We start from the raw sequence: 14943 nt of genomic DNA on the forward strand, positions 1-14943 counted from the left end.
GTATAAAACCTTAGTTACCAAATATCTTTATTTCACAGCGTTTATATTAACTGAACAAACTTAAATCTTATACCTTAACGCTAATGGAACCTTGTAAGTGAATATGTAATGTGTGAGAGTACGGGGTTTGATATGAAGACGCTAGTGGGGACAGATGCATGCGCATTTAGCTACTAAACGGTGTTTTCATTCGGGGTCTTAAGCATAATGTGTGTATGTGACATGGTGAAAGATGCAATCGCATGATGCTAATAATTGTGCATTCGCTACTGGGCATCATGTTAGCAGCTCAATTGTGCGTAATGTGCGGTGTTTATGCATGAGATTCCATCTATGATGGACTTAACATATATATATATATATATATATATGTATATATACATACATACACACACACACACACACATATCATTCCTCACTCACAGTTTCAGACTGCAATGCAAATGTGACCTCCAGCTGTGAAGCTAGGCCATTCTGTCTGGGTGTGAAACTAAAACCTGTTTAGGATTCAGACAAATCCAGTTGTGTAGATCAATGACTGGATTATATTACAATTGCCAACAGGGATTCCCAATTTGTATGTAAAACACTCAGTTTCTGGTGCATTGTCTTTTCTATTTACTTTTTCGCATGAGGCTGTTCTCCTAGTTGCCCTTGGTAGATTATCAAAAACATTGCCATCTGTTCTTAGCTCGTGAGTTGTAACTTAAAGTGACGCTGGTCGCAAAATGGCGTCTTGCAGATTCTTGTTTCTAAAATGGAGTCTAGCTGCCATTCACAAGATGGCGTCGCGCACGCTTCAATTTTAAACTGATCTTGTCTCAGCCAATTAACCAGCTTTGACAGTCCACCCTTTGATAGCGAACGGGAGGCAATCGGGAAGCCGACTGCCTAAATACTGGCAGCCGGCTTCCCGACTGTCTTATCCCGGCATGGGCGAAATGCCGGGCGTCTAGATGTAGACGCCCGCATTTCCCCGACGCCGGGAGACCGGCGCCCGGCATCCCGATCGTAGTGATGCCAGGCACCGAGAGCGGACAGCTGCGGGGCGGGAGGGTTAGGTTTAGGGCTCCCGGGGGGGACTTAGGGTTAGGCACCCCCACGGGAGGGTTAGGGTTAGGCTAGGGGGAGGGAGGGTTAGGGTTAGGCACCCCCGGGGGGGACTTAGGGTTAGGCACCCCCCCGGGGGACTTAGGTTTAGGCAGCGGGGAAGGGGGTGGTTAGGGTTAGGCACTTAGAGGGGGGATTAGGGTTAGGCACTTGGGGGGGAAGTTAGGGTTGGGCACCCCTAATGAGGGTTAGGTTAGTGGATACTTACCTATCCACGATCGGGATTTCCAGCGCTGTCGGGCTTCCGCTGCGTCACACTCTGCTCCTGTCGGGCTGCCGCTGACGGGAATCGAACCGCCGGCGGTATTTCATACCAGTCCCCATAGCGAACAACATGCTATCACAATCTGCTATTAGAATTTAATTTAGGCTTACATTTACATATTATTTAGGGTTATTATGGGATGGCACAAGGTGGTTCTTAATCCATCAATAATGTGTCTCTGAGTGGGGACATAAAACTATTATTATACGCACACCGCGGATCTTGGAAGATCATGTGAAAGGTGTGGGGATGCACCAGTCTTATAAAAGCAGTCTTGAAGGGGAATTTAGACTTTACATTATCTGAGGTGTTTTAAAAATAACATTTCAATAATACATTCTATGCATGGCTAAATATAATACATTAAATGATGGTATTTCCTAGCTCAGGGTTGTAATGTGGTTCTATATTTACCTCGGTATTCATACTGGCCACCATCATAATTTCATTCTTTCGTTTTACTCTATTTCTACATTTTCCACACTTCAACACAATAGGAACACACCGGACACATATGCCAATTATTATGATGACAATTAGTATAAGGATCAAGAATTTGCCTATGCTGGCGACCACTTCCTGGACCCATTCCCCTAGACCTGAGAACCATTTCACTGGGTTCAGCCATGACACCCATCCTTCTATCTTTTCCCCTACTTCAGCCACTGAAGCATTATGGTTCTTACGAAATTCCCATTTTAGCTGCAGAATTTCATCCATCCTCCGGTCTATCTCCTCCTTAGGGTTGCTGGTATCATTGGTGACATAGGTGCAACATTTTACTCCAAATTGGGTGGCTAACATTACGCAATACCCTCCAGTAACAGTAGTTAAATAATTCAACACTAGCCTGTGTTGCACCAGTTCTTTCTTCTACGCTTGCAATTCTCTCCCTGTATACCTGAATGTGTCATCGTACATCTCGGTGATATTATCTATAAATTTAGCAAGTTCCTGAATATATCTAAAATTTAATGTACCCCGAGCAATTCTGGTGGGATCCAGTGCGACTAAAACTTGAAAGCCAGTTGTCTCACTAATTAACTGAGTGGCTTTATGTATGTCACCAGGTATCATATTTCTTTTGCCTCTGTGTTCATATTGCGTGTGAAGATATGGTGATTGTGTGTTTTTATGTATACCAAGCATTTCAACATGTGTGAGGGTCATAACTTCTGGAAGTATTCTTCCCAAATAACATAACAATTACAATACTAAAATTGGTCAGACACTCCCCTGATTGGCATTGCACTCCTCCTGACTCCACTCCATCAGCACTGCCATCAGCTCCCATTTCCTCAATCGGTCCTCCATCACAGACACTGAGTATCCCCAAACAGATCATCACGACAAAAACTCTGGAAAGAAAAAGAACTAGGATGACCACAGCAGACCACTCCATTGCTGGAAGCACTGATCTACACATTTTTTTTTTTAGCTCAGATATCTCCGTCACCTTCTTAATCCTTCCGGCACAAGCTCGCAATCGACAGTTCCACGTTATCGGCCTTGTCTCCGCCTTGTATCTCCACCGGTTGGTTAACCTCCCTATAGTGAGTGGAATGGACCCACGTAACTTCCTCGGCTACCCTTTGAGGATGTTGTATCGTCAGATACGGACCTTTCCACCGATCAGTCAAACAATCTGAGCTAAACAAAAATTTGGATCATAACAAATTCTCCAGGTTTGACATCATGACAGCTTGCATTAAATATGTTAGTTAATAACACTTTCAATTTCTGTTATTCGCATTCATCTTCGTGAGACCCTGCACAGTAACCTCATTATCATATTTTCACATGAGGCTGCCTGTTTGAACAGTATCTCCAAGGGGTGCAAATAAAGGAAAAGACAGTCTGGGATAATCTTAGTGTTGTTACCCATCACCTTACACATGTTCTTGGAAACGTCACCTGTAAAATAAGTCCCCCCATCATTTTTAATAATTCTATGGATATAGTATCTGCATACAGGTTCCTGCAATTAAATCTTGTTATTAATAGCTACTGCTCTAAATAATGCCTGGGCCATTGGGTTGGATAATATTCCGAGTAGGCGACCTTAGCCTGGCATGGCTGCCGTTTATCCTTATCAACCTTGTGTCCTGTGAGTGGGAGACAAAGCACACCAGTTTAATATCATTTAAACATGACCTAAATACAACAATAAATCGTCCACATTCTACACTAGAACAGATCCATCGGCAGGTTGAAAAGATTGTAAACAGTCATATAAGGCCTGGGAGAAGATACTGGGGTTGCCTATGAACCCATGGGAAACCCGTGTTCATGTGTGGTGTTATTTACTTTGCAGTACTTACTTATGTGTCCCGCTTGGTTGCAGTTAAAACATGTTTTTGAATGGGTTGGATGAAAGGATTGTTGTGGGAGTTAAGCAAGAGGGAAAGGTGGTGGGTATGGGTAAGGATATGGAGGATAAGGGTATGGTGGGAGGTATGAAGTTTGTGGGTAGTATGAGGCCTGTGGTTGTGTATGATATTTGGGGTAAGGATGTGTTTGCTGTGGTGTGGGATTGGTGAGGACGTGTAACTGTTCAGGTGCAGGTGTGTGTGTGGGTGCAGGTGTGTCTGTTGGCTGTGATGTTATTGTCATTCCCTCCAGAGCTTGGATACTGACAGCCATTAGTTTTTCACTCTGGTCTCTCTCTCTCTTCTTTGTGATATTTTTATCATGCTCTATGGCAGATTCTATGAGTGTATCTATTGTGACTCCCCTCGAGCCAGGTTGTGAGGTCTGAACCCGAGTCTTTAAGTCGTCTTTCAGACCGTCCATGAGTACCGTGACTATCATTCCCCTGTGGTGAGTGCTATCTTTAATATCTTCTATCCCAGTGTACTGGGTGATAGCCTGCAGAGCCCGGTCGCAATAATCCTCTGCAGATTCACTCTCCTTTTGCTTAATGGTGAAAATTTTGTTCCAGTTAACTACTACTGGAAAATATATACCCAATTGAGTTACAATGCGGGAAATGTTATCTTGGTTTACTTGGTCTGTTAAGGGAACGTCACCATCCAATACACAATCCGTGATAAATTTTGTCACGTCGGTATTGCGTGGTAGACAGGCCCTTAACACCACACGCCAAACTTTATTAGTGGGTTCATGTGAACTACCCAAATTTCTCAAAAATCTTTGACATTTGGCTAATTCCTTTTTGGGATCGGGGAAATCATTTATGATGGAATTTAGTTCTGCTCTTGTCCAAGGACAATGCATTACTACTTCCCTCGTGGGCACTATACCGTTCGCATCTGCATTTCCATTTGGAACAGTTATTGTCCGAATGGGATGCAGACCGGTAGCGCTGCTGCCTTTGACCTGGTTACCTGGCTGGGGGTTTAGTCTGCTGCTGCTGCGTATGGTATGAACATCTTCCTCTACGGGTGCAAAGGGCATTAACACTTCCCTTGCTGTTACCGATGGAGATGGCGGCACCACTCGTGATTGTGGTGATGCAGCATCTATCATTTGTACAGCATGGGAAATGGCAGACATTACAATAGGCTCAACATCCACATCATGAACATTTTCTTTATAGTTGCTTAAGAGAGGGTACAAGTTGCATTTTGCGGCTCGCCCGTATTGCAATTCAGCGTTGCGGATGTATTTTCTGGCAATGTGCTCACAACGCTAGTTTGCGTCGTTTGCACATTCTTAAGCCACGCATCCCCTTCATGCTGCCACAGTTTTAAACATTCAAAATATGTAACCTTTTTTCTCTCGGGAGCGCATCAGACTGATGTGATCCCGGACATTATCTAACACATTTTTATCAAAACGACTTATTCTGGGAAACGGTCTAACACTTTTCATCGTCATTTTAAACCATACATCACAATACCTTATTGCATAAGTACCGTACTTAGTATGCATAATACGACGGGCCGATCCAATCGGAGCTTTCATTAGCAGCACATCATTGTCTAACATCTCTACTGTTTGCATGGCTCCCATTCTGAGAATCTACGCTTTTCAATAAAGATTTAAACTGGTGAAAGACAATCAAGATACTTTCACTTACCTGTGGACGATTTAAGTCAGCGACGCCCACACACCTGGATAAGATTTGAAAAAGGCAACTTCCACACCCGGATAAGATTTAGTAAGGCAACTTCCACACCTATGGGAGTTTATATGTCGGCCACTTAAAGCTACTTACTGAGCGGCTAGACTAACCCTTGCACCTAGCCCTTAAGGATCATACGATACCCTTAACTGTCCAACAAATACTCACTGTTACACACTTTTTCCTGCGCAGAAAAATACACGTTAATCCAGATATTGGTAATAATTAAAAAAATGTAAACCTCAACGGCTTTGTTCAAACACGTGGCAGCACAACCGGAAGTACGTATACGCTATTGTGCGACCAGTCGCATACACAATAATGCGACTACCACACAACCGTATGACAACTTTTTAGCTGCGTATGCAAAAGTGCGTCTTTACTGTGCGCAAAACTGCGACTCAGCCGCATACTCAATCCTGCGGCACCCCTTTAAATGCTAGGTTCTATCAACAAAGGAAAACAAACTTTTTTTTCTTTCTTGTCCCTGGATTCTAGTCAGCTTCCTTTGCTCACACGAAAACGGATAGCGATTTTTCAGCACAAAGCGGTTGCAGGAAAACCCTGCATGTGGCCACTGCACCCTTTGCTGAGACATCGATATCCGTATGTGCCGTGTGAGTAGGTAAGTGACTTCACTTGATGAGCCCCCATCTCATGATATTAAAATTGAACCTCTATACACACCTTCATATACCTTCTAATATCCTGCCTATACCTTCTAATATCCTGCCTATACCTTCTAAGGATGACGCTAATTTGCGTACGCAGTCATACAGTAAATCAAGACTTAGACCTGGAATCTGTGGTTCCAAAGCACAAGTATTATTCAAGTAAAAGTACAGTCAGTTACACACAATTGATCCAGACACAATTTAGGCACAAAGGAATTATACAGACCCAAGTACAGTATACATACGCAGCGCTTCCGGTACCAGATGTTAGGCATCAGCAAGAAACCCCTCAGTCAGCATTCAGCAAGAAGACTAAAGACCCAGTGTTGGAGCACACATATTTATACCCCCAAGGAATAGGCAAAACAATAGGGACGTTTGTTGCTGATGCTATTGGTTCCCAAGGGGGATCCATCTGTTACGGAGCATTTAACAGGCTGGTTCAAATAGACTCACCCAGCCTCTAACAACTGGGGGTCTCTCCCTTCCCCCCCCCCTGTAACATCCTAATAGTTAATACATTTTGTTGTTTGAAGTCTCTGCGTTCCATAATTTGAGAATGCATGATGCGATCTCCCCACCGATATCACCGGAATACTGTGGAAAGAGTATGCATCAGTACGAAACCAAACACGGCTTGTTTAGCATGTATAAAACCTTAGTTACCAAATATCTTTATTTCACAGCGTTTATATTGACTGAACAAGCTTAAATCTTATACCTTAACGCTAATGGAACCTTGTAAGTGAATATGTAATGTGTGAGAGTACGGGGTTTGATATGAAGACGCTAGTTAACTGGGGACAGATGCGTGCGCATTTAGCTACTAAACGGTATTTTCATTCGGGGTCTTAAGCATAATGTGTGTATGTGAAATGGTGAAAGATGCAATCGCATGATGCTAATAATTGTGCATTCGCTACTGGGCATCATGTTAGCAGCTCAATTGTGCGTAATGTGAGGTGTTTATGCATGAGATTCCATCTATGATGGACTTATATATATATATATATATATATATATATATATATATATATATATTATATATATAAAAAATATCATACAAACCACTACCACTATGGGGCATATTCAATTCCAGGCGAAAAGTCATTATGTAGATGGTGTGGTCACATACCAAGGGCACCCCAGATGGTCGAGTGCCGTGGATTGAGCCTGTCGTTTAATAAATATATATATATATATATATATATATATATACACATACACATACACACACACATATCATTCTTCACTCACAGTTTCAGACTGCAATGTAAATGTGACCTCCAGCTGTGAAGCTAGGCAATTCTGTCTGGGTGTGAAACTAAAGCCTGTTTAGGATTCAGACAAATCCAGTTGTGTAGATCAATGCCTGGATTATATTACAATTGCCAACAGGGATTCCCAATTTGTATGTAAAACACTCAGTTTCTGGTGCATTGTCTTTTCTATTTACTTTTTCGCATGAGGCTGTTCTCCTAGTTGCCCTTGGTAGATTATCAAAAACATTGCCATCTGTTCTTAGCTCGTGAGTTGTAACTTAAAGTGACGCTGGTCACAAAATGGCGTCTTGCAGATTCTTGTTTCTAAAATGGAGTCTAGCTGCCATTCGCAAGATGGCGTTGCGCACGCTTCAATTTTAAACTGATCTTGTCTCAGCCAATTATCCAGCTTTGACAACACTGAACAACGTGAACAACCATAGATATCGTTGATAGATTTCCCTTCAACTTTCTGTAGTGCAGGTCAAACGATTTTGGTTGTACACACTGATAGATATCTATGATAGATATTTCAATGAAGCTATTTTTACAGGCAAATCTTTACAAAATCGTCCAAGTTGGCCTGCATGCATGAAATACCATATATATAGTTATCGTTCATGCGGGAACGCGCATCGTTGGTTGGGGACTGCAAAGAAGTGATCGATAACGATATGAACAATATCGTTCAAATCGCTCATAAAAGTCGTACCGTGTGTATGCACCATTACACACGGTACATACCGTGTGCATACACACGTAAAGATTTTCTGTCCAACCATCCAACTAGTTGATTGGTTGGAATGAAAATCTGGTAAAGTATGAAAGCAAATGACAATCAGCAATTTGCTCCCAAATGCCGGAAAATGGCCAAAAACTGTTGTTTGAACAAATTGTTTAGATCAAACATTTAACAAACTTGTCTAACGACCATTGTCATCTGTTTTCTGGCATTTAGGAGAAAATTTCTGATCGTCAGTTACTCCCATACATTACCAGATTTTCATTCCAACCAATCAACTAGTTGGATGGTTGGACAGAAAATCTTTACGTGTGTATGCAGCATAAGAGGATAAAAATAACACAGGAATTGAGTTTAATGGATCCAACACACACACACTAAGCACCATGCCTTGTTTACACTAATTGACATTTACACATTTTCTCATTCTCACACTGCAATTGATATTCCCATCCTAATGTGCTCTTTAAGGAGATTGTAGCAAGAAATGCTTAGTGTAGACATAATTACCAAACTGCAGCAATTACTTTATACTGGTTGGTTAAAGCATTTCTGGATACAAGATGTCTGCCATTGCTGTACAAGTGATGCTTCGAGCTGTTGTATTAATCAGTGTTTTTGTTAAAAAAGAAATAAATAAACAACACTGCAGCAGTAACTTATACCCATTTTTTGTCCTCAAAACAAAGGTCTAATATTACCTAGATCTATTTGGCTCATCCTGCTGACTGGTACCCCAGGGCTGTTCCATGCAGCCATGTTCATGGTTCATCCATTACTAATACCTCTTTTCCACCAAAAACCCAGGTCCGACTTGGGTTTTTGGACATGCTTCCAACCCTGGTCAGACCCAGGTCAGACCCATTTACACTGCAGCTTCGATCTGGGTTACTCCCAGGTCAGCCCTGTTCACACTGAACTCAGGACTGCCCTGCTAAACCTGTGAGGTCATAAAAAGTGGGAGGTGAATGCCCCACAACCACCAATCAGCTCATTTTAGGCATGACCCAGGTCAGATAACCCGGGTTGAACCGTTTACACTGCACCATTACCCAGGTCCATCCTGGTTCCAACACTGGTAGCTACCTGGGTTGGATTGCTGGGTCACTTGACCTGGGTTATTTTTCAGGAACCCTTTTACACTGAGCTGCGACCCGGATAGACCCAGCAAAAACACAGGTTTTTGCTCTGGTGTAAGGGTTATTAGATTGTCTGAAAACTTGGGCTGTGTGACCAAATGGAGGATATTACAGCTTCTAATTGGTCGTACATGCTTACTCTCGCCTTCTGCAGACATTTTAATGTGGTAGTACATCTTTTAGTTTATTTTTTTTTAACATTGTATAAGTGTGCTGTGATTATGTTGAAATTATCCATGACATTAAGGTAAATGTATCAATTCAAGGGAGTGTATTGATAACTGTTTATTTCCCCCACTTCCTTCCTTTACTAGGCGACCCGTCCTGACATGGTCCGTATCCTATCAGCTGCACTACGGGTTGTCTTACGCAGAGATATGTCCTTAAATAGGAGGCTTTATGCATGGCTCCTGGGTAAGTCTGTAATCATATTTAGTTGAATGGGGCACTGTATATTATCACCACTTATATTGACAATGATAAAATGTGTTTGATACCATGTTAATATATTTTGCATTATATAATTATTCTTTCTTGAAGTAAGCCATATAAATTTAGTGAGTAGTCTACCTTGCATTAATAAAATATAACAGCTGCCATGGGTCATTATATGTGATCTCTGATTAAAGGATTATCTTATTAAACCAATTAAGAGCCTCAATTGAGTATGCAAGGTGATTAAGCTCCTATTTTATTTGTTGCCTACTCGTGCACCAAGTTTAGTGTGAGACCTAACAGTGTGATACAATACGTGGCAGCATGCAGAATTGTTTATTGGCTTCACCCGCTCACATTCAGGGGGGTATCCAATTAGCCGCGTAAAATTACCACGGCTATTTACCTCACTCGGGGCTATCCAATTAGCCCCGAAGCCGGCACTTATCAGGTTTTTTTTCGGGACCTTATGTGTCCCGAAAAATAATCCACAATAAGTGACTTTTTATTTCACCAAAAAAAAAAGGCGAAAACATATAGGTCCGGGAGCTTATCACGGCTCCTATGTGTTTTCAGGAGAACTATCCTATTATTTTGACCGAAATATAAGGATAGGGTGAAAATAAATCAGCAAAAATTGGGCATAATCGGCGAAAAATCCAAGTTTTTCGCCGATCGCGGGGATCAGTTAGCGCCCAATCAATGTTCGGATCTAATTGGATACAGCTCTCAGTGAGTTTGAGTCCAACTTGAATGAGTTAACTTGGCATATTACTTGTTATGATGAACTTGCTCCATCTATCTTGCAATACAATTTTTGTATGTAGTAGACAGGTCACAGTTGTATTTTTTCACAATTTATCTACAGTGAAGAAATGTTTTAGGCATTACATAATCATTTACAATGTATAACACTTTAGGTATAAAATTACTTTTCTCTCTGCTATCCTTTTCACTTGTGTTATTTATTTGGATTAGTTATGACAGTAAAACACACAAGCATTGTCGTGTGATATATTTGGCAGCATTTGCTTAGCACATTGTTCTTTTGTGGCATAAACTATATACATTTATTTCATTTTATTTATTTTTTTTACATTATGTTGACCGTTCCTTTTTGAGTAATTCATAACACTTTTTTACATTGCTCACCTAGATTCATCAGATTATTGCATACATTTTATATGTATTAAAATTAGTGTTTGCTTATCCAGGTGTGGATGTGTGTCATTAACTTGCACTTTTGCTTTTCACACAGCCTGTTTTGAAGAAAAAAAAATTATGCACAAGAGAAATATAAACATGTGGACAACCCTTTATTTTAGTGCTTTGTTCATGAAATGCACTTTATTTTGATATTCTCACCATGAAATAAAAACGGTAGTACACCAGCACTTTCTCAGCCAAGTGGAAATGTAACACATACTGGGGCAGATGTATGAAGCTCTGGATAGTGATAAAGTGCAGTCTGATAAACTACCAGCCACTCTGCTCCTAACTGTCATGTTACAGGCCGTGTTTGAAAAATGACAGTTGGGAGCTGATTGGTTGGTCTTTTATCACTCTCCACTTTATCACTTCCCAGAGCTTCATACATCTGCCCCACTGTTACATAACCTGCTTTTCTTGTGACCAGCATCACTACACATTGGGTCATATGCTGGGACATTTTTAGATTTATGCGGCCAGCACAAGAGAACAGCAATTCTCATGTTAATTTTTATTTTTTTTTTCAATTCCGATCGGTAAATCATCATTGTTCACTAAATTGCACCAATTTAATGGAATTCTGTTTATCTGTATGACTGTACTGTAAATAGAGGAATGCAATTGTACTCTCCGTTTTTAGTACGGATGTGCAGGCTCGGATAGGTTAGAATTTGCACGCCGATTTTGGATTTTTCCCTCCAAAAATCTGGTCTCAGAAAGAGGCAAAACGTCATCTTTCATGGACAAACATCATCATTCCTTGACAAAAGTCCATGAAAGATGACGTTTTGCCTCTTTCTAAGACACGATTTTTGGAGGGAAAAATCCGAACTCGACGTGCAAATTCGAACCTACAGTATCCGAGCCTGCACATCCCTAGTTTTTACACATCCGAATAGCTGGGAATGTGTCAGAGCTGTAAGTGGATGTGACAATAAGTAGACAGATGTTCTTGCATATGAAGCTTAGTAAGCCGTTCTGTTGTTAAACTGTGCTGTGATCTCTTCTTGCGGTCATTATGGGGACTACACATTTGGTGAGTTATCAGTGCCTGTGTGCCTTGTGTCCTTGCAGTCATAGTTGATAGATGCTGTAAATTTGCATAATGTATGTGTTTCTTCTAAGGATTTGACAACAATGGGGCAATTGTAGGACCAAGGAGCGTGAGACAAAGCAATCCAGAGGAGCATGCCTCTTACTATTTCACTACTTTCTCCAAGGAGCTCCTAGTGCAGGTGTGTATCACTAAATATGCTTATTCTCTAAACCCAAAATCATTTCTATGGTAAAACAAAGGATAGTTACAATGTATACTTTATACTTGTTTCTATTTATATGTATGTATGCATTTATTTTGAAACCCCCTTCATCCTCATTTTGGAACCTGCTTAGAGATACCAGAAAAGTTCATAGCATTTACCTCCAGCTCCTACTCCTTCATGTATCAGGGAGGAGGAGGGCTTAGGACGGAAGTCATGTTTTCTGGGTTATCAGTCTACCTGTCCTTTAATGGTTTTAGCTCCACTGTAAGAGATGTGTTGGGCTCAATAACACGGTTTATATTCATTTTTTTTTTCAGAATGCTTTTGCTTATGTCCTTAAACTTCTCAGAATATATACATGATATGTGATGCTTTATGGTTACATGTAAAATTTTAGCTTTGCCTTAAGGTCAATTGTGTTAAAATTGGCAGGGCAAAGTAGATTTATTCTGCATGATAAATATGAACAAGAACAATACATGTCGTTAATAGTCCTAGATTGTAAGCTCCTAGGAGCAGGGTCCTCCTCTCCACTGTCTCACAGCCTGGAGAATTGTGTTGCTAATTGTTACTTGTGTTCTGTTTATATTTTGGTTACTGTATTGTAATGTAATGTTCTGTGTACCCTTTACTGTATGTACGGCGCTGCGGACCTCTAGTGGCGCCCTATAAATAAAATATAATAATAACAATCATCTGTACTTGTGTGTGAGGATGTAATTTGTGGTGCAATAGGTCTCCAATTATCTACTATGTCACAGTACTGAGGCTCTTGCCTAAGCCACATGTGAAATATCAGACTGCCTCAGTTCTATGGATTCTGTTGCAGAAATAGTTGTGATGCCCAGTAATATGTTAGCAATCAAAATAATGCTAAGACGTATTTACAACCGTAATGCCTGTAGTGCTAAGAAGTATACGTCAGCATCCAATAATAAGTCAATAGGTGTCATGTCTACTTATATGTTCAGCAGTAAAGGTAAGGCCCATTAATATGCCATCTACAGTTGTAATACCAAATAGTATGCCATCTGTAACTTGAATTGCCTCCAGCCTTAGTAATCTTTATTTAATAGGTCATAAGTACTCTAGTAATGTCCAGTAATAAGCCGGCAGTGTCAGTAATGCTCAATAATATGTCAGCAGTGCATTGATTGGCATTATTTTTGATGCTAGGATACAGCTATACAAAAATGTGGTTTCTCATATGCGTAAGTAAACTGGAAATTTAGGATTTTCTTTCAGTGATAGAAGAAGTCTATTACTTAAATATCAATAACTATTTTACAACCATGTGATGATTTTTCATTTACTTCCTCATTTGAAGAGCAGATTGAACTGCATTTAGAACATTCAGTCATTTTAATATTTGCAAGTATATGAAGTGTTTCACGGGTCGCAGCCCACTTCATCAGATCAAAAATGTACTTTAAAGGTGGACTCTAGCATATAAGGGTTTGCAGAGGCCTGTATCCACTGATATTCTGATGTCAGCTACCATCCGTGTCAGCTGGCCGTGTTGAAGAATGTTCAACACGGCCAGCTGACCAGGACAGTCAGCTTGTATCATGTGCTTGTATGTATGGAAATGATTGTTCTATGTAAAGTCTCACCTGCTTTTTAAATGGAAAATACATGAAAAATCATTACACTGTTGGAAAATACTTATTGATATATAAGTGATTAGACATCTTCTATCCCTAAAAGAAAATCTATTTTTCTGGTTCACTTGCTGCAGGAATAAAATGAATGGACGGTACTGGCTTCCACTTGCCCACGCATTACACTGGCATTAGCATAAAGTAGTAGAACAGGCTTCCGTGCCTGCCCTCTGGGTGAGACTTGGAATCAGCCCCAGAATGTTTGAAATATAATTTGTCACGTTCGTTAATTGCATACTCATATATACAAAACTGTTTGTTCTTTTTTGTTATTTCAGGCTATGGTGGGAATTTTACAAGGAAAAGAACTGAGCAGGGAAAATTCACTAATGCAAGATCTAAAGCCATTTCGTATCCTCATAAGTCTGCTGGACAAACCTGAGCTTGGTATTTCTTCTTTTATGTTTAGAATATGATCACATAGCACTTAATAAATCTTGTCTATTGCTAATTTACAGTTGTGTATTTGTGTTGGTGCCAGGCCCTGCGATTCTGGAAGATGTGCTTATTGAGGTGTTCAGGACATTATACACACAGTGCAAAGCTGAGCTTGATCTTCAGACACAAACTCCTTTCAGTAAGGACCCTGCACAGCTGAGTAGGTAAGTGATACTGGGCAGCATCCATATTGATCTGCTAAAGCATTGTTTCCTGTGAATACAATCATTTCTGTAACACTGGGAAAAGTATGATGGCCACTCAACGGGTTTCTTGGGGCTGTACCACTGTTATCTCCAACAATATATCTAGAAACCTCTTCTGTTTATGAATTGCTCAACTGGATGTCTTCTGCTTCTGGGTGTCGTTTGCTAGATATATAGACCAACATTTTCTGTATGATTGTTATCAGTGCTCGAAGTGGGAATTTAGAGGTGGAGTATGGAAAATTGAAGCCACCCCTTCTATACCCTCCCCTCCCCCACACCCACCCCCACCACGCACACTACAGCCCCTTCCTGCCAGACCTCTGAGCTGAGGTCTGTCCTCCAGGGTCTCCTCGATGGGCAGCTTGTCTGTCCTGAGCATTGCTGAGGCTACTCGGAGGGCAGCAAGGACCTACAGCAGATGTCCACAGTCCCACCCCTGAACCAGCTGTC

At 40.9% G+C, this 14943-nt stretch overlaps 1 protein-coding gene across 4 annotated transcripts in view; it reads left to right on the forward strand.

Annotated features, from left to right (window-relative positions):
• DOP1A (DOP1 leucine zipper like protein A) overlaps positions 1 to 14943 on the forward strand; it is a 122502-nt gene that overhangs the window by 43034 nt on the left and 64525 nt on the right. For all 4 annotated transcript variants that reach the window (XM_088471793.1, XM_088471772.1, XM_088471785.1 and 1 more), the window contains exons 7-10: positions 9594 to 9693; positions 12049 to 12158; positions 14125 to 14233; positions 14328 to 14448. In XM_088471793.1, the coding sequence (XP_088327919.1) occupies positions 9594 to 9693; positions 12049 to 12158; positions 14125 to 14233; positions 14328 to 14448 (440 nt within the window). The remainder of the gene's footprint in view (positions 1 to 9593; positions 9694 to 12048; positions 12159 to 14124; positions 14234 to 14327; positions 14449 to 14943) is intronic.

Source organism: Taudactylus pleione, unplaced genomic scaffold, assembly GCF_031769625.1.
Source record: "Taudactylus pleione unplaced genomic scaffold, aTauple2 ptg000015l, whole genome shotgun sequence".
In the NCBI taxonomy this organism is placed as follows: domain Eukaryota; kingdom Metazoa; phylum Chordata; class Amphibia; order Anura; family Myobatrachidae; genus Taudactylus; species Taudactylus pleione.